The sequence below is a fragment of the Typopeltis vanoorti genome, chromosome 22, assembly GCF_054136105.1.
Source record: "Typopeltis vanoorti isolate ZY-2024b chromosome 22, IOZ_Tvanoo_1.0, whole genome shotgun sequence".
Lineage (NCBI taxonomy): Eukaryota > Metazoa > Arthropoda > Arachnida > Uropygi > Thelyphonidae > Typopeltis > Typopeltis vanoorti.
In genome coordinates this window covers 30,490,733-30,512,103 of record NC_143570.1, presented here as the reverse complement: position 1 = coordinate 30,512,103, position 21,371 = coordinate 30,490,733, and the positions used below count along the sequence as shown (strand labels likewise).

At 37.5% G+C, this 21,371-nt stretch overlaps 1 protein-coding gene across 2 annotated transcripts in view; it reads right to left on the bottom strand.

The window, feature by feature from the left end:
- Positions 1–21,371, bottom strand: part of Dlc90F (dynein light chain 90F) — a 65,245-nt gene that overhangs the window by 27,823 nt on the left and 16,051 nt on the right. For both annotated transcript variants that reach the window (XM_090412140.1, XM_090412139.1), the window contains one exon: positions 7,350–7,391. In XM_090412140.1, the coding sequence (XP_090268266.1) occupies positions 7,350–7,391 (42 nt within the window). The remainder of the gene's footprint in view (positions 1–7,349; positions 7,392–21,371) is intronic.

Sequence of the window (21,371 nt, the reverse complement as noted above, 5' to 3'; positions counted from 1 at the left end):
TACCCATATATAAAAAGGGAAATAAAACTGAATGTGAGAATTACATAGGTATTTCTCTACTGAGTGTTCCTGGCAAGATTTATGCCAGTAGACTTGAGAAACAGTTGAGAAGAATTGTGGAAGAAAAGCTTGGTGAAGAACAAGCTGGATTCAGGTCAAATAGAGGCTGTCAGGATCAGATCTCACTTTACGACAAATAGTGGAGAAATCATGGGAATATAACAAAGATCTGTATTTAAGTTTTGTCGATCTAGAAAAGGCATATGACAAGGTACCAAGAGAGAAGCTATTTAATACGCTACAGTTATATGGTATCAATGGGGCATTATATCAAGCAATACTTAGTCTTTATTTGAGTTGTAAGTCAGCAGTTAGAATTGACATACAGGAAGATGATTTAATGTTAAATCTGGTGTGAAACAAGGATGTACATTATCACCTCTTTTATTCATTATCTATATGGATCATATGAAGGAAAGTGGTATTAAACCTGATATGAAAATTGGAGACGTTAATGTCAGCTTTTTGCTTTATGCAGATGATGATATACTTCTAAATAAATCTGGCTGTAAAACTTATACTTTTAAATTAATTTGGCTGTAGAACTGCCAGGATTTGGGAAAACCTGTTATCCTCCAAATAAAACAAAGCCAGCCATCTTTGACTGAACACAAAGCTCTCAGAGGGCACAGTTCGAATACAAGTCTGCAAGATTCCCTGACTAAATTGAATAACTGTTGTAATAGATATGGTATGAAGGTCAGCAATAAAAAGACAAAGGCAATGAAAATAGGCAGAATCGTTGAAAATGTCAACTGTGTTATGAATGGAGAACCTGTGGAACAAGTAAAAAATTTCAGCTACTTAAGCACGATTTTTTAGTGAAGATGGTAAATTAATTATGGAAATAGACAAGAGAATCAACAAAGCTGGTATGGTAGGAAGTCAATTGAATAAATTCATATGGAATAAGAGAGAAATTAGTCAGAACACTAAATTAGCTGTATACAAGACCGTGTTCAAACCAGTTTTAAAGTATGGATCTGAGAGCTAGGCCAGAAGTAAAACACTTCACCAAAGACTAGAGACCACAGATATGAGAGTCCTGAGAAAGATTAGAGGCGTGAACAGATGGCATCAATGGCAATATCATATTAAAAACAAGGATATTAGGAAAGAACTTGACATTGTCAGCATCCAGGAATGCATTAGCAGAGCTAATCTCAGGTGGTATGGTCACTTGAACAGAATGGGCAAGGAAAGATAGCAAAACAATTGTTCTCTGCCAGGTTGGCAGCAAAACGACCCAGAGGAAGACCAAGATATAGGTGGATTGATACGGTACAAAGTGTCTTAGACTATAGAAATATAAGATCTGATAATGTTGGGGTCTTGACAAGTTACAGGCTGTTTGGAGGAAAATTGTAGATAGGAAGTTAGTAATGATGTAAATTTTTCATGTACTACTATCATATCCTGTACATCCCTTGAGGGATATATGGCAGGAATTTGATGATGATGATGATGATGAAAACATGTGTAACAGCTGTGTGTAATAAAGCCATCGGATATAGTAATCTCTCAACTCATGACAACATTCAATGGGATCGGTTGACACAATACCCAATCACAGCTGCTAGGTGCTGAGTGAGCTCAAAATTTATGCTCACCTAGTCAGGCCTTCTCAGTGGTTTAAAAATAATACAACACTAAGAATTTGACATGCTGCGCCCTCTTTACATCTTTTCGAATGGCTCAAAGATGCATGCATTTTGAAAGCACACCCGGGCTATTAATGGAAATGTGATGCAATGTTTACGGGGCGAAAGCGCCTTCTTCATGAAGCGCTGATACTTTATTATCCTCGTGAAGAGGACAATGTAGCATTAGTACAGTATATTGTGTTCAATTTTAGGAATCGCGCGAAGTCTGCAAACAATTGGATGAGTTTTAATGGGAATAAATGCAAAAATATAATATCGGTGATACTGATATTTTGTAGATGAGCACTGCACACCTGGAATATTCGCTCTTGATATATATATATATATATATATATATATACTAATAAAAATAGAAAATAAAATCATTAGCCTGCCTATGGTACTTATGTACAATAGGTCTGCAAAACCTTTCACGGGTGGGGAACCCAAAATTATATATTTATGAATCCATATGAAAAAAGTAGACTTGCACATCCTTCTCACTACTATATTAAAAAAAAAAAAAAAAAAAAAAAGCTTTTGAAGTAAAAGGTTATGGGAATCAGTGTATGCTCTGCATGACACTTAAATTTAAATTAATTTGGCTGTAAAACTGCCAGGATTTGGGAACCTCTTATCCTCCAAATAAAACGAAGCCAGCCATCTTTGACTGAACACAAAGCTCTCAGAGGGCATAGTTTGAATACTTGGTTGAAATTTTTTGTTCTCATTCAATTATGAATTGTGTGCTTTTTTGTTAATACTTGAAAATGTGTATGAAAAAATTCCATATATAAATAATTTTCCTTCACTTACCACACTGTTTTAAGCATAGCTTATCAGGGATGATAATAATATGATGTATGACCTCAGCGTGATGGGCCCATAAAAATCAAAAAAGGGACATCAGCAATGGAGAGAAGGGTGGGAAAGTTCAAAATTTATTCAAAAAACTAATAAAATAAAAAATTCTTAATGCAAATTGGAACAAATTAGGTATTTCAAAAGTACCATTTTTTATGTACTACAATATTTTAATGTAAATAGTGCGCATTTGTAGCAGCAGCAGTTTTAAGTAATAAGTAATGAATGGTTAAATGGGTAAATAGTAAATAAAAAAAAAGAAATTGACATTTTTTAATAATAAAGTGAAATTTCCAGTAAAAATCACATAACAAGTATCTAAATTACCCACTTCTTGCACCTGAAGTCCCAGTTTTTGTTTCTAGAAATTCTGTTGTAATGGCTGATGCAGCTGGCATGTTCTTGTCTCTTATACAAGTTTCAAAAGATTGCATCTTTTTAATTTTTTTTTCTTTATGTACAAACTCATTAAAATCATCATTTGTTTTTTTTTTTTACATAGGTTGTTATAACTATTACTGATTTTCGGTATGCAAATGATTTATCTCCTTAAGGCTGTACGGTTAGCCTAGTTGGCTTTGTGCTTTGCAACCATATGCCTGGGGAAGGAGTGTCCCAGGTTTGATTCCTGTCGAAGACGTGAGGAACTTGAGGATCTTCCTCAGGCATAGCCAAGTTAGCCAGTCTTGGGCGCGGGCAGTAGGGTTTTTTCTGCCAGTTTATCTGGCGTTTTTCATCCCGCAAGCAGGCAAACCGGCCTTGTGAACATATGCTGCTACAGCCAAAAATATATCCCCCCCCCAGTGGCAGATTAAGCGACAGGTCGGTTGGGAGTGGTACTAACAAGAAGTCGCATCTAAGTAACACGCGGACCCTGCATAGGAAGTGGGAATAACGCGTAGTGAAAGAAGAAGAAGAAATGATTTGTCTCCTTACTCTATAATAAATTCACTAAAGAGAACACTTTTTCTACTGAAGCAACAGACTCAGCCAGTGTCAAAATAATAAATTGAAAATTGGTTTTCATATTTTCAAAAGAAATGTTTTCATTATGAAAACTTTTTTTCACAATGAAAAAAAAAAAAAAAAAGACATCTAACACTAAGAGAAGTCTGATGATCATTCCAAAATGCAAATTTTTCAGGCAGTAAAATTCCTTAAATAAATTATCTGAATGTATGGCCCGTGTTTATTGTGGACAGTGAATTTTCAAGGTAGTGACGAAAATGTTCCACTCTAGTTTTATTTAGTGCTGTCCAGGGCATAGAATTAAACTGTTTGAAACTATTACTGTATTAGAGAATTAATCTACATTATTATTATTAACCAAGCTTTAATAGAACAAGCATACATCCAACTCATAAAAGATATCTACAAAGAAGGCACAACAAATATCACCCTTTTCAATCACCCGATTAAAATTAACTTAAGTAGAGGAGAGGAGTACGTCAGGGTGATGTCTTATGACCTAATCTCTTCATATCTATTCTGGACAGCATCATTCGAAAAATTGACATGAAAGGAGGAATAAACATTGATGGTGAAATGTTAAATATCGTATTATTCACCGATAATGTGGTATTAATATCTCCCTCACCCAAACTCTTAGAATCAATGCTGAATAACATAAACCAAAACTGCCAAAAAATTGGATTGGAAATACACCCGGACAAAACAAGATGGACGAAAAACAAATACTGTAAAGATCATACAATCACTCTAGACTCTCACACCACTGAAAAAGTTGAAGAATATATCTACCTCAGCTAGTCCATAAAAATGAATAACGATATAACAAATGAAATAGCAAGGAGAAAAAGAGCTGCTTGGATAGCCTTCAACAAAATAAAATCAACAATTACCAACCAAACATAGATATAGAAATAAGAGCCCATCTTTTAAATAGTCACATTTTACCAGCATTAACTTATGGCAATGAAACGTGGAACACAACTTTAAAAGAAGAACAAAGCTTAATAACAACTCAATGTGCAATAGAAAGACGAATGTGCAATATATACAAAACAGACCATGTAAGACACACAGAAATCAGGAAGAAGTCTGGACTCACGGATATCATAAAAACAATCTACAACAGCAAAAGAAGATGGGCAAGACATCTCGCCAGAATGAGAGACAGCAGATGGACAGTCAGAGTTACAAACTGGTATCTGAGAGATACCAAAAGGAAACCTGAAAGACCAGCCTTAAGGTGGGAAGACCCAATGATTAAGAAAGTTGAAAGAAAATGGAGAAGAAAGGCCCAAGACAGGAATAGCAGGACTCTTTACGACCTGCACTCATGGAGAAATTCTGACTAAAATCACAGGTCCATCAAGGTAAAATTATTATTAACATCTGACCTCCATGGAGTCAGAGACTCATCGTGGGGAGGTACACACTATTGCACACGATGCTCATCGAACCGTGGTTTAAACTGATTCAATGTGTCTACATTCACAACACACTCGGGTAATGCATTCCACTCACTAACCACTCTCTACTCACATCCTCCTTATACAGTTTCAAGCGATGGTCTCTTGTTCTACCCCTCCCCCATTCTATGAAAAATCTCTTCCATGTCAACCTGATAACAACCCCTGACTAGCTTATATGTCTCAATTATATTCCCCCACCCCTTCCTCCTATTCACGAGGCTCTGCAACAACTTACATTCTCTCAATCTGTCCTTGTACTTCACATTCCAAAGACTACTGACTATCTTTGTGAATTTTCTCTGGACCCTTTCCAACATATCCTCATCACCATGAAAACCAGGCGACCAAATCTGTGCACAATAATCCATATGAAGCCTTATACAATTGCATCATAACCTCTCTGTTTCTGCATGTCAGGGTCCTCCTCATCATGCCAACCTGGTTGGCCGAGTGGTTAGTGTATCTGCTCTCCAGCCAAAATGCTGCAGGTTCGAATCCTGCTGTGAGCATAGATGTTGTGATTGTCTGACAATACTAGTGATGGTGGTGGGCAGTAGATGGTGTTGGTGTAGTTGCAGTAGGTGGATTGAGTGGTGGAGATAGAGCTGTAGAGTAGGTGCCCTCCCTCAATGAGTCTTTGGACTCCCTGGAGGTGTCACATAATCATCATCATCATTGCCATTATCCAATGTGACATCTTCACAAGTTGTGCGATGTGGCCCCTGAATTTCAGATCCTTGTCCATCATTACTCCTAGATCTCTCATCTCTATACTTATACTTTTCATCCCATCGTTGCTTACCAAATCTCAAACCTTACACTTTGCAATAGAACTGACAGTTCCACACCTGTCTATTCATGCAATCTATTCAAGTCCTCTTGTAAGGCTATAACATCAGCTTGACTCTGCACTGCTCTCCCCAGTTTTGTCATCTGCATATCACTAGTTAAACCCATCTCAATATTTATACGTGTGGATAGGCTTATGTGTTCATCAGACATTTCTGTAATAGATTTCACGGTTTGATATAAACACAGATGATTAAGAAAATAACTATTTATTAACTTAAAAAGCTAATATTTCACTGGTATTATATCCAGCATCTTAAGAGCACACAACACAAAGTTTGTTACAAATGCAAAACAACCACAATCCGGTGTAACAGTGGGGCTAGTAAAAGTAATTGCAGCGTGCAACACAAGACTAAAGTCCTAATATGGCGCCATCTAGGTTTAATATTCTAATATTTCGTTGGATATAATACCAGCAAAATATTAGCTTTTAAGTTAATAAATAGTTATTTTCTTAACCATCTCAATATTATTATTATTATCCCAAGACCCCATGGAGTCAAAGACTCGTGTAGGAGGTCATTTTGTCATACACATACACACACAGCTCATCATACCATGCCTTAAACACACTCAAATTCTCTGTAGACACCACACTCTCAGGCAAGGCATTCCAATCATTCACAACTGCATGCAAAAAACCTGCTTTTCACTCCCCTGCTCACACCCTCTTTATACAGCTACATAAAACTCAAATTGTGAATGTGTCATAAAATCATTAATCAAATTATGCGAAACCTTATTTGTTTTCAATACTAGCAGGTAAATAGTCTTTATTTTGTTTCATTTTAATTTTGTCAATAAAGAATTCAATCTCAGCTTTGACTTCAAATGCTGATGTGTCTAGTCCTTCAGGTTCTGAATAACAGATGAAAAGAGTTTACGTTGATGATGTAAAAAATGCATTAATATAAGCAAAACAATATTTTAAAAAAATGTTAATAAGGTTGTGTATTTATCAATGAAAGAGAAACATGATTTAAGTACTCTAAATAACAGTCTATTGCTCTCTTCATCTTGACTGGTTGGCTCTTACATTTAAAGAAAATAAAAAAAAAAGCCAAGCATTTTGATATCAGTAATAAATTCATACATGACTTAGAGGCTACCAGAAAATAATAATAGCTACTTAGGTAACAGGTGCTTGTTTTATGGATGCTACACGAAAACATTTCATATTTGAAATAGGATACTGAAAAATGGAACATATTGACATCCCAAAAGCATGTCTTGGAACAGTGGGGCAATTTTCATAAAAATGGGAATATCCTATTCAAAATGAGATGGATGGATACCCTATCTTAGAGCAGCACAAAAATACAAATTGTCAGCATTATATGAATTACTTGAGTGAGTGAGTGTGTGCATGAGAGAGAGAGATTCTGAAAGAATTTCTGAAGAGAGAGAAAATGAATGAAGAGTATTTTAAAAATGAACCAACAGTGTATTACATTAAATGATATCTTGTGTGAGAAAAGAAAATTTCTCTTACCTCTTTAATAACATTGCTTACTTCATCTACAACAAAGGTTGGCTGAAATAAATTAAGTCAAAATTAATGATTTCATATTAGAATGAAATACTTTCTTATCAATATAAGTAAATATATTTATGTCAAAATCAGCTGCGTTATAATGTTCTCCTACTTGTACTACCCAAGCACCATTTAATGAATGAATGAATAAAGGCCTGACCTTTTACTAATAATCATTCTTAGCAACACATTTATTTACAACTATCATCAATAATGAATAGCATTTATATGAGCTCATCACTTCTCATTTCATGCAAAATTATCAATTCCTAATTATGATATTCTTAACTGTGATACTATGATAGCATTACATTGTTTAGTTTACATTATGACTAGTTTACTGTCAACATTGCTTTCCAAATTAATCTATCAGGTCTCAAATACTGTTAACTCTCACATTTTGGTGTCTTAATATACATCCTTACTGACCTGGCAAACATCTGTTTTGACAGCCCTTCATTTTTCATTTTGTTTAAGTCAGTACAGTAGCTCTACTTATCCAATCTTAACGAGGTCCAATTGCTTTCTGATATCTTCATTTTGATATAATTAATGCCATCTATACACTTGTATTTTTTTTATTTTGGAATTCTCATATCTGAGGGCTGTAATCTTTGATTAACCATTCTAAATCTTCCTAAGTTTTAGACTAGTTAATACTAGTTTTAACAATGTTTTGCATAATGTAATATTAAATGATTCCTCCCTTGCTCCATAGAAATTTAAAACAACTGATATCAGAGCCATCATCCCAGATTTACTTATTCTACTATTTATTTTCACATTTAATTTGTCAATTTCACTAAATATTGTGTATAAATGGCTGAAATAATTTATAAGTTCATCATTGAGTATGCATTTTATGCTTTTTTTTTTCCATGTTTGCCATTTTAATAATTTTCATATACAAAATTTGTTTTACAACAGTTATTCAATGTAATTAAAATGATACGAAAATCCTGTAGAGTTTATTTAGGAGTATAATATTATAATATAGTATAATATTATATATTAGGAGTTGATATTATAATATTATAATTATAATAGTATAATATCAACAAAGTAAACAGCTGAATTTAACATCTTCAACATAAGATTCATGTAGATCACGTCACATTCGTAATGTGATCTACATGAATGAGGATTAATAGTGGAGATAGCATGCACTTGATCTTATCTTATATCAAACCACCTTCTTTAATTCTAATTGATGACTTAAACACAAAACATCCCATGCATAATACATAACAACAGTGATTTGAACAGTTTTTCAATCTTGGCATCTTATCATATGCCTGTTCCAGATCTACAACAGAGATCATTGTTATATATGATGTCTTGACTATTTATTGTAAAATAAAAAAAATCTGGACATGACAATCCCTCCTGACTGAGGAAGAGTTGTAAGGTGAACACAGCTAGCCCTGCCAAGTTTCTGGTCACAATGTTTTTTTAGCTTCTTCAAGTGTGCTTACCTAAATCTTATCCAGAACACTGAGTAAGAAATTCCTTACTGTTTCATATTTTCACAATTTACACTTGCAATTTTTAAACACAGTTTTATTTCCCATTTTGTTAGTTGGTTCACCAGTCAGATTTCTCACTTGTCAGACGTTAGCCTTACTGTACTCCACCACAGTCACCTATTATGTAATAGTCACACATGTTCATCCCTGGATCTAGACACTTCATAAGATTTTTTGTAAATGCAATGGCTAATTTCTACCTTATATAACTATCAGTATTGAAGCAAATATATTAATTACTTATTAATTATTATTATTATGGGCTACTCCAAGGAGTCCTTAGACTCATCAAGAGAGGCACTAAACATCAAGATCTATCCAACATTTGAACAGTATCCATCATACTTTGCTTTGAACTCATTCACAATCATGGTACCCACAACACATCTATTCCCCTCATTCACCACTCTCCTAGCAAAAAACCTAGTTCTAACACTCTTGCTAACTACACTCCTACTCAGTTTCGATGGATGACCCCTATTTCTCTACCACCAGACCTGTTGTGAAAAATTTCCTTTGAATAAATCTTGTAAAAACCCCTCAGTAATTTGTGTCTTAATCATATCACCTCTTTTCTGCCTAAAAACCAGTTTATGTAACCCACAAATCTTCAACATGTTCTTGTAAGGTTCATTCCATAGACCTGCTATCATCTTGGTCACTCACCTCTGGATTCTCTCCACCCATCCTCATGGCCAAGAAACTTTGGTGCCCATATCTGCATGCATTAGTCAAGATGGGGTATTATCAAGGCTCGAAAAAGAAGAACAATAACCTGCTCATCTCTGCACATCAAAGTATTCTTCAGTAACCAAGTAATCTGATGAGTTGCTTTAGCCACTTTTGCTATGTGCTCCCTATCCACTAACACTCCCAATCTCTGGCTTTATCAATTTCCTGGAGTATAGTTCCACCAATGTGGCATACAGCTGATAATTTTTCACCTCAATTTATTCAAATCATTCTACAAAATGTTGACATCATCTGTATTAACTATTGCTCTATCCAACTTTGCATCATTGGCAAACAACTGAACAGTTTCTCTCAGATCCTTTCCTATATCATTAATGTACAAAGTCAACAGTAGTGGTTCAAGAACAGAACCCTGTGGCACACCACTAGTCACAGACCTTTTGAACTCTACTCCTGAATAGACTACCCTGATATCTATCCATCAACCTCCTATTCTCCTCACCAACCTTATATCCGTCCCGATGTGATGCAGTTTACTGATTAGAATTCCATGTGGTATCCTGTCAACGGCTTTTGCAAATTCCAGCATTATCACTGTGAATCTATTACCATTATCCAACTCAGCTATTACTGTATTATAAAATGTGAGAGAGTTACTAAGGCATGACCTACCTTCACAAAACCATGCCCCTCCCCCCCCTCTCCAATACAGTAACTAATTTCCATCTATCCATTCCTGTATTTCGCTCTTGACCAACTTCTCCAATGCTTGGACAACAACTCCTGATATGCTGATCAGTCAGTAATATGCTACATCAGTCTTGGAGCCTTCTTTATGCAATGGAACTATTTTCCCCCTTTTTCACCTTCTAAGGACTAACCCAGAGCTGAAACTTAAATTAAAAAAACATGGTCAAGGGCACTGACAATTCCCTAGCAGCTTCATGTAAAACTCGAGCTGGTATACCATCCAAATACCATTAGAGAGCAAAAGGAAAGGGTGAAAGAAATGATTGTTGTGGCAATGATTTGAAAGGAGATAAAATGGAAATGATAGAAGACCTGAATGAATTGTTTGAGGTAGTAAAAGAAAACAGTGAGAGAGTTAGAATGATTAGTCTTTTGCCACGGTATGACAGTGAAATGTTTAAAAGGAGGGCTATAATTGCGAATGACTTTATGCGTGGGTTATGTATGACGAGTGGTGTGGAATTTGTGGATGTGTGGAGTGAGTTTGATGGGCGAAAGGATTTATATAAGATGGATGGCTTGCATTTGAATGGTTACGGTGTAAGAAGACTTGAGAAAGTGTTGCTGAATGTAGCGGATGTGCAAATTCAAGGAAACTAGATTTGTTAGGGGGGGGGGCAGTAGAGATACAGTCCTTATGGAGGCAGTTGAATGTAAGAATGAATATAATATGCCAGAGCAAATAAGGACAACAAATCTGAGTGGGATAGTTAATATAAGGCATCAAGGTAGGGTTGAGGCTAATGGGGGTCTTAAATTCATGTACACTAATACTAGGAGTATTAGGAACAAGAAGGAAGAGTTTTTGGCCATGGTTGGCACTTCCAGACCACAGGTTATAGGTATTAGTGAAACATGGCTGACTGTAGATGATATAACTAGTGGGATTGAATGTGATGGGTATAGTGTGTTCAGGAATAACAGAGAGAATAAAATGGGGGAGGAGTATTGTTGATGATAGCTGATGAGCTCCAGCCAAGGAGAATAGAAGTTGAATTGCAGGATAGAGAAAAGAGCACATTTGAGGCCATTTGGTGTGAGATTGTGGCTAGCAGAACTAAATATACAATTGGGTGCTGCTATAGACCAGGTGATGGAAAAGATGGTGGTGACAGTATGCACAAGCAAATAGAAGAAATGGGTGGAAGGAGGGTGATTATTATGGGAGATTTCAACTATGGTCGCATTGATTGGAGTGAGGAGAGGACACACGGGAGGAAGGAACTGGATTTTATGCGGTTATTAAGGGTTATATACGGGAATTGTGGTTAATGAAGTGGAGGTGAGTAGTCTATTGCATAACCTCGATGTCAATACATCTGTGGGATTGGATGGTATACCAGCTCGTGTTGTACGAGAAGCAGCTAAAGAATTGTCAGTACCCTTGACCATTTTGTTTAATTTGAGTCTCGGGTCTGGGTTAGTCCCGAGCAGGTGGAAAGAGGGGAAAATAGTTCCACTGCATAAAAGTGGTTCCAAGACTGCTGTTGTAAATTACTGACCGATTAGCATATCAGGAATCATTGTCAAGGTCTTAGAGAAATTAGTCAAGAAAAGAATACAGGATTGGATAGATGAAAATGGGATATTGTATGGGGGACAACATGGTTTTGTGAAGGGTAGATCATGCCTCAGTAACTTGCTCACGTTTTATAACACAGTGACGGCTGAACTGGATAGAGGTAATGGGTTTACAGTGATACTACTGGACCTTGCCAAGGCCTTTGATAGGATACCACATGGAACCCTAATCAGTAAACTGGAGCAGATGGGTATAGATATAGGGTTGGTGAGGTGGATAAGAGGGTAGTTGAAGGAGAGATATCAAAGAGTGGTTTATTCAGGAGTGGAGTCTAAAAGACGTCTTGTGACTAGTGGAGTGCCACAGGGCTCTGTTCTTGGACCACTGCTTTTCAATTTGTTCATCAATGATATTGGAAAGGATCTGAGAGGAAGTGTTCACTTGTTTGCTGATGATGCAAAGTTGGGTAGAGCAATTGTGAGTGCACAAGATGTCAAAATTTTACAGGATGATTTGGATAGTTTGGAGGACTGGGCTAGGAAAAATGGATGTCAATTTAATGTGGCAAAGTGTAAGGTTATGCACTTTGGGGTGAAAAGAATAGCAGCAGTATATCGCATTGGTGGAATCATACTCCAGGAGATTGATGAGGCCAGGGATTTGGGAGTGTTGGTGGATAGGGAGTTGAAGTTTAGGGGGCACATTGCAAAAGTAACTAAAACAGCTCACCAAATCACTTGGCTTCTGAAAAATACTTTAACATGCAGAGACGAACAAGTTGTTGTTCCTCTGTATCGAGCCTTGATAAGACCCCATCTGGACTTCTGTGCCCAGCAATGGGCACCAGGGTTTCTTCGTGATGGGGAGGAAGTGGAGAGGGTCCAGAGACGAGTGACCAAGATGATAGCAGGTCTGTGGAATGAACCTTATGAGAATAGGTTGAAGATTTGTGGGTTGCAGAAATTGGACGATAGGTGAAGGAGGGGTGATATGATTGAGACATTCAAATTACTGAAGGGTTTTTATAGGATTGATCCAGAAGATATTTTTGAAAATATGACTGGTGGTGGGAGGACTAGGGACCATGCATGGAAGCTGGGCAAGAGCGTGGTTGACAAGGGTGTTAGAGCTAGGTTCTTTGCTTGGAGAGTGGTAAATGAGTGGAATGGGCTTCCAGAGTCTGTTGTGGGTGCTACGACCGTGAATGAGTTCAAGGCAAGGTATGATAGATACTGTGTGAATGTTGAATAGTTGTTCTTGACATGATGTTAGGGCCTCCCTCGATGAGTCTGTCGACTCCTTGGAGTTTCCCGGAACAATAATAATAATAATAATAATAATAATAATTCCACAGCTGCATTCATTAAGGTTCTGTAATATGCTATGCACCTCCATTTCATTTACCTGAGTTCCCATATAAGCCTTTGCCTCTCTCGTTCCTGTTCCTGCAATATCACCACCTGGATGATATACACTTGAAAAGTGTTCACTTAGTAATTCAACTATTTCAACTGATTCAGTTACCTCCCTGCCATCGCCATTCATTAAAATCATTCTGCCACAAACATTTTTTCTTTTACTTGCAGCATATTGAAAGAACTGTTTGGGAATATCTTTAGCCTGCATTAATTTCCTCTGATACTCTGCTTTTGCATTTCTTACCACACTAGTTACCCTTCTGGCCTGTGCCTTGTACTGTTCATGTACCTGCTGGTCACATTTCTCCTTAAATTCCCTCCACAATTCCCCCCCCCCCCAACTCCAGCTTAATGATGATATTCATCTATTTAACTCCCACTTGATTTACTCTCCTGATTCTAGGTATGCAGTCTGCCATTACCTCCCTCAAACACTCCTTTATCACTTCTCATGCACTATCAACAACTAGCCCTTACAGTTTTACATGCCATTGCATCGATCCAAGCAATCTCATAAGCTTGTCATACTTACTAGCCCCATAATTCCACATATATCCCATCTTAACTGAAAATTCCACACATTTAGCCACCTCCCAGGTCAAGACCATATCCAATTTTGCATCACTCTCATCAATTGGTGGCAATGTGGTCATATTCATTATAGACAAATTCTCAGATGCAATTATTAGACTGAACACTCTCAAACCCCTAATCTATTCCATTGCATGCTGTCTCGGGTAACTATCCCTTAGTAACTACATAAATTTCATTTCTTTCCTCCCATGTGTCTTCTTCTCCTTTCAACCTCTGTTCCCATGGTTGAAATCCCCAATAATAATTATCCACCCTCCACTCATTCAGTCTATAGCAGCATCCAACTTTATATTTTGTTCTGCTGACCTCTATCTCACACCAGATAGTCTCAAATGTGCTATTTTCACTGGCCTGCAGTTGAACTTTACTCTCTTTGGTTGCAGTTCATCGGCTATTATCAATAACCCTCCCCTCACCACCACCACTCTTTTCTCTCTATCTTCCCTGAACATACTACACTCTTCACATTCTATCCCACTAACAGTATCATCTTCTGTCAGCCATGTCTCACTAATGCCAATAACCTTTCACCAGGATGAACTCACTGATGCCAAATTCCTCCTGCTTGTTCTGAATGCTCTTGGCATTAGCACATAAAGTGCAAAAGTCCTTTAGGCCTACTGCTATCCTGATGCTTTATACTAACCATCCCATTATGGTTTATTACCAGTGGAACTTAGGTATATTATACACATTCTTACACTCAGCTGCCTCACTGATGTCTGTCTATCTACTCAACAGCTTCACCCCTCCCCCAACCTCCCCAAAAGCTCTAGTTTCCCTGATTTTGCACATCCATTCTCACTTCATTCAACAACACTTTTTTCCAGTCTCCGAACGTCAAATCCATTCAGATGCAAACCATTCTTCTTGTATAAGTCCTTTTGCCCATCAAACTCACTCCGCACCACTTCTCCTGCATAACCTATGCATCGAGTCCTCAGCTCTACTCTGTCATACCATGGCAACAGACTTACTATCTAAACTCTCTCCCACTCTTTTCCTTTGCTACTTCCAGTAATTCTTTCATGTCCTCTCTCATGCCATACTTTTGTCCTTTCAAATCATTTATTGCAGCCAGTACAATCATTTCTTTCACTTTGCCTTTGTGTGTTCTAATAGCCTCACTAGCATCATTAATTTTCACACCCAGAAAGCATGATTTTGTCAATCTATCATTGATCACACCTCTTATGATTGCAAGACCGCTCCTTCATTTTTCCTTCTCTTGGTCAATTGCCAGATATTTTTGTATTCATTCCAGCTCCCACTTCGCCTTGTGTATCACTTCACGTACCTGAGCTAAAGAACTCGTCCGTGATCATGACAGGATGAGTTAATAATCTGGGATCCACAGGTGGGATGTTTCATACTCATTTGGAGGAAGCAAGGGATCTTGGAGTGATTGTGGATAGAGATTTGCAGTTCCAAGAACGAAGGTTGTCAAGGCATCTCAGAGAATTGATGTGATGTCTAGGAGGACATTGACAATGAGAGATAAAATTGAGGGGTTCTCATTATATAACGCTCTGATCAGACAACATCTGATTTTCTGTGCTTGGATTAAATCACTAGGATTTGAAGGAGACGAAGTAACATTTGGAGAGGGTGCAGAGACTGATAAAAATGATATCAGGATTGTGGTGGATAGAAGACAAAGGGGAGGGGGAGATGATATGATTGAGACATTTATGCAGATGAAGAGTTATTATCATATTAACACTGTGGAGATTTTTCATATGGTAGAATGAGAGGAAGGAGCAAGGGCAAGTGATCAACTCTGGAAATTACAAAAGGAAGTGGTGAATAAAAGGATAAGAAGTAAGTTTTTGCATAGAGTATTAGGAACATGGTATGCCTTGCATGAGAGAGTGCTGAAAGTGCAAACAGTGGAGGAGTTTAATGAATGGTAGGATAGACTTTATATTGAATAGTGTTGACTTCTCACGATGAGTCTTGTGACTCCACAGAGGTCAAGAAAATAATAATAATATAGTTTTTCATTATGTTTTCAATTCCAACACTCATGTCTTGAATTGCTTCTATAGAAAAACAAACAATTTCTTCTCTGTAAACACTGAAAGCATTAAGTATCAGAAAAATGCTAAATAAAATAAAACCCTCAGGTCTACATATACACAATGTGTCTGTTAAGTAATGAGACAATAATTATTATATCAAAACAAAGCACTATATTTGGAATTGTCAATTACACAAATTCAAAATAATTTCCCTTAAACTCCACACAATGTTTACATCTGTCATATAGGTTTGAAGGCAGCAGTGAAGTCCTGAACAGGAACCTCCTTCAGTGTATGGGTCACACTGCTTTTGATATCCTCAATGTTGCTGAAGCACTCTCCTTTCGAGGCACACTTCATCCTTGGGAAGAGGAAAAAGTCTGCGGGAGCAAAATCTGGTGAATAGGAAAGACGTTTGATCACACAGATCGACTTCAAAGTCAGAAACTGCTTCACGGGCCACATGCAGGAAGATTGTTGTACAGCAGAACCAATTGTTGCTGTGAAACAGTTCTTTCTCCTAAATAATACTGACTTCACTCTGATACCCCAGGAACAAATTTGCAGTGGATAATTCCAGCAGCATTGATAAAAACAATGACCACTGTCTTGACACGTGATTCCTGCAACCTGACAGTCTTCTGCCAGGGAGAATATGTTCCAGCCATTCCATGCTCTGGAATTTCATTTCCGAGTCAAACTGAAAACATCAACTTTAATCACCATTGACAATTCTTTGCAATACGATCTTGATCAACTGCATGGATGAAATTTTCACAATATGCAACCCGGTGCTCTCTCTGTTCAGGTGTCAACACGTGGGGCACAAACCTTGAACAAATCTCTTTCTAAGATTAATCTGGCTATTTCCACTAAGCTGCACAGCGAGTAGCCTAGTGGTTATTTGTCTGTTATGGGCAACTATTTCCCTAGCTTTCACCACATTTTTATTTGTCCATGAAGAAATTGGCTGTCTACAGCATGGTTCATCCTCCAGAGGCTCACTCCCCTTTTTAAATGTTGAAAACCTGTGTGCGACTCAGACAGTCATCATTGTAAACTTTTTTTTTTTTTTTTTTTTTTTTAAAGTCTTGGTACATTTCTGTAGCAGTTTCAATCACAGCTCTTTGCTCCATGATGCAACTTCTGAAATGCTCCACTCACACACTCTTACTTCAACGGATGCCACATAAAAACTGCTGCGTCACCTGACTCAAAAGTTGCACCTGCGATTACAACACACTCTAGCAGTTAAAACGATAAATATGTTTGTTATAAACAAGCAACAACTGTGCTTGTTATATAGAGTGTGCTTAACAAGCACACTGTGTATAACTACATTAGTGCATTCCTGAATTCTGATTAGCTTCAAAACATTGTTGGATAGATAAGGCCGGTAAAGTCATTGACAAGCAACTCAGAAAACAAATAAAAAAACATTGAGGTTAAAATCAATATAATGAAATATTTGGGAAAATAAACACTTATACCTCAACTTGCCAATTTTTAATATTATTAATAGTCAAGTTCTGCACATTCTGTTACTGAGTAAGAAATTACTGCTGGCTGCTGCGTAACTATTTCAGGTTGCTGTGTCATGATCAATTGGTTACCATGCAGTATGAATGAGCATATAAAGATAAAATGATGCATTCTTATTCTGTATCCTATTCATTATAACAAAATCAGTGATAATCACCGAGGGGTGCTAACAGCCAACTTGAAAAACAAAGTTAAAGTATTACATAGGGAATGTGTATGACCCACTTGATTAATAACAAACCCCAAAGATACTTCTAGATCCACTTTACAAATATAGGTCTCTGCTCCAACCTCAGTGTTCACTTCCACCTCCAGTCTGCAAAACTCTCCTGGTTTTTCTGACAGAAAAAGCAGGAGGGGTTTCAAATTCCCAAATTTCAGACTTTCCAACACTACACACCTGAACTTTCCCAAATACATGCTCTTCAACTCCTTTCGACTCAAGGGCAGCGTTTGAGCATACATTCGCTGTGACATTCCATGCCAGAGAGCATTCAACTTAGAATCTCTCAATCACGATCTATTTTGGCTGAAAATTTACCCAACTCTGTCAAATTAACATGTTGTCTCTATGCTGTTCTAATGCCACAAACCAGTTGGAACTCTTTTACAGTCGATGTCCTTCAATCCAACTTTACTAGCAGTGAGATTATCTTCCTCAGCAATTACAAGGTACACAATACCAACTGGCTTTTCTTTTCCAACTACACAGACCAAGCAAGTACAGATGCTGAGACATTTGCTATCACAAATAATCTTATGCAAATTGTTCACATGCCCACCAGAGTACCAGACAATCCCAACCACTCTGGATCTCTTCCTCTCTAGTGATCCCTCCAAATATACTGTGAAGGTTTTATCTCTCTTAGGTAATTTAGACCAGTCTTGTGCTTATCTCTTAATCCAACAAGCAACACCCACATAGCCATTCACTACTAAGAGTCTTCTGACATTATTATTATTATTAATATTTGACATCTCCAGGGAGTCCAAAGACTCATCGAGGGATGGCACCTGCTCTACAACTCTGTCTCCACCAACTACACCAATTTCATCTACTGCTGACTACCACCACTAGTATTTCCACAGACAAACAAGCATTCATGCCCATGGCGGGATTCAAACCACAGCCTTTTGGCTGAAGAGCAAATATGCTAACCACTTGGCCAGCCAGCCTGGATGGCCGAGTTATAACAACACCAAGCAGGATGACTTTAAGTTTGCCTCATTCCCATGGTTAGGTTATTGCGTCTGGCCTTCCAGCCCAAGCTTATGCAATGAATGCATTGCTGAAGTAATCCTTTCCAGAATGGAAGAACATATTCCCCATTTCATGATAAATTCCCATTCCCTAAGTAAGCCCTAGTTCTCCAGAAGATGTGCCAAGACTGTACATATAAACAACCATGCATATTGCAACTAGCTGTCATCAAAAACTCTGCCTTCTCTCACACCCAAGCCCAAAACAGCTGCAAGAAAATCATCAATTCATTAAAAACCAATTTACAAAGAGCCAAAGGCCAGAAACTTGCATTGTGCCCAAATGTCAGCTGCACATTTTGGTACCTGGCCAAAGCTGTTGGCCACAACTTTTGCCCAACACTGCTACTGCACCCAGATGGATCTATTACATCATCACCACAATATTATGCAAAACGACAATATTACCCCTTTACTTAAAACTAACTTTATTTATAAATGCTTTTCCCAGCCATCACTGATGTCTTCAGTTTTGCCATGCATATTAGTTACTTTACTTGAAAGGACATAAATATATACACAGATACAGGGTACAGCCCATAGCTGTATCCTGGATCTGTTTATATATATATATATATATATATATATATACACATATATATCTATCTAGCCAAGTTCTGTATGGAGCATTTTGAAGAACCTGTTCTTGATACTGCTGTTTTCAAACCATCTATCTGGCTAAGATATATGAGGGTCGTTTGAAAAGTTTATAAAAAACAACAACTTTATTTTCGCCTTTATTTCTCAACATAGTTCCCATTGAGGTCTACACATTTGGTCCAGCGAGTTTCCAATTTTTTCATCCCATCTAAAAAGTAAAATTTATCAAATTGTGCAAAAGAGTCATTGACAGCCTTGATGACATCCTCGTTCAAAGAAACTTTTTTCCCACTGAGCCAAATTTTTAAGTTTGGGAACAAGAAGAAGTCACACGGGGCCAAGTCCAGAGAATACGATGGATGTGGAACCAATTCATGCAATTTTGCCATTGCGATGGACGATGTGTGGGAAGGTGCATTGTCTTGATGAAAGAGCACTTTTTTGTGTGCCAATCTTGGCCATTTTTTCTTCAGTTCTTCTTTTAAATGGTCCAACAATGATGCATAATATACTCTTGTTATTGTCTTACCTTTTCTCAAATAGTCTATGATAATTCCTTGGGAATCCCAAAAACCAGTGGCCATCACCTTCCCAGCAGACAAAACGACCTTCGCTTTTTTCGGTGTTCTTTCACCGTGCATTGTCACTGCTTTAACTGCTGCTTGGACTCAGGTGTGTAGTGGTGGATTCAAGTTTCGTCTGCAGTCACGAATCAACACAAAGAATCCTGCGAATTGCGACTAAACATCGCCAAACGCTATGTTGAAATATCTTTTCGCATACATTTTTGATCAACAGTCAACAATTGCGGCACCCATCGCACACACACAGCTTTTTCATGTGCAATTTTTCATGCAGGATATTATACGCCCATTCAGTTGAAATGCCTACAATCTCACTCGGTGGTCTTCCATAACGATACCATGGATTTTGTCAATCATTTCGTTTGTAGTGACCTCAGGTGGGCATCTGGAGCGTGTTCCATCTTCGATGGACTTGCGACCACGTTTAAACTCAGTTATCCAAAAATAAATAGTCTTTAATGCTGGTGCAGATTCCCCATGAACTGCACCTAACTCGGTTTTGATTTGCACGGATATCCACTTCTTCAAATAAAAGTGTTTTATCGCTACATGAAACTCATTTTTCTCCATTTTTATGAAAAATGCGAACACGGTCATTTTAAATGTTTGCCAAATGAGAACTACACACGTGGATATGCTTATGTGTTCGTCAGACATGTTGTAATAGATTTAATGGTATTGATATGAACACAGATGGATAAGAAAATAACTATTTATTAACTTAAAAGCTAATATTTTGCTGGTATTATATCCAGCATCTTCAGAGCACACAACACAAAGTTTGTTACAAATGCAAGCCAACCACAATCCGGTGTAACAGTGGGGCTAGTATAAGTAATTGCAGCATGCAACATAAGACTAAAGTCCTAATAGGGTGCCATCTAGGTTAAAAAAAAAAAAAACTCACTGAGAACTTTCAAAAATAAATTCCTCCACCAGTGTACTATGTGATATATTATCTAACATTTTGAACCCGGAGCTATGGGATATCTTGGATAGAATCTCTGACTCGACAGCCAATAAAGAATTTGTTCAAGTTAAAAATCGACACCGGAAAAAATTTGAAATCCTCCAGCATCACAATGTTATGCAGCGGCCGCAATTTCATCAAGATGGCGTCGTTGTGAACCTATCATCGACAACCTTATCCAAAGAGGCCACGAGTGCATTAAGTCTTGGACACAATTTTGCCATTACTCCTAAAGTAGTTCATAAAACCAAAATGATGGCTTCCGTTGAACGCGGGATATACTACTTGCCTCCAGCTATAGCCAATAATATTAGGTTAGATGTGGCCAATATCCTAATCCATTCTAAGCCTCCCAAAAATAATATCCCACATAAAGAAATAACAGCTCTAAAAGAACTACACAATAATAATCACATTACAATAACCAAATCAGACAAAGGAAACGCCACTGTAGTAATGGATACAACAGAATATGAAAGCAAAATGCATGCGCTGCTCCA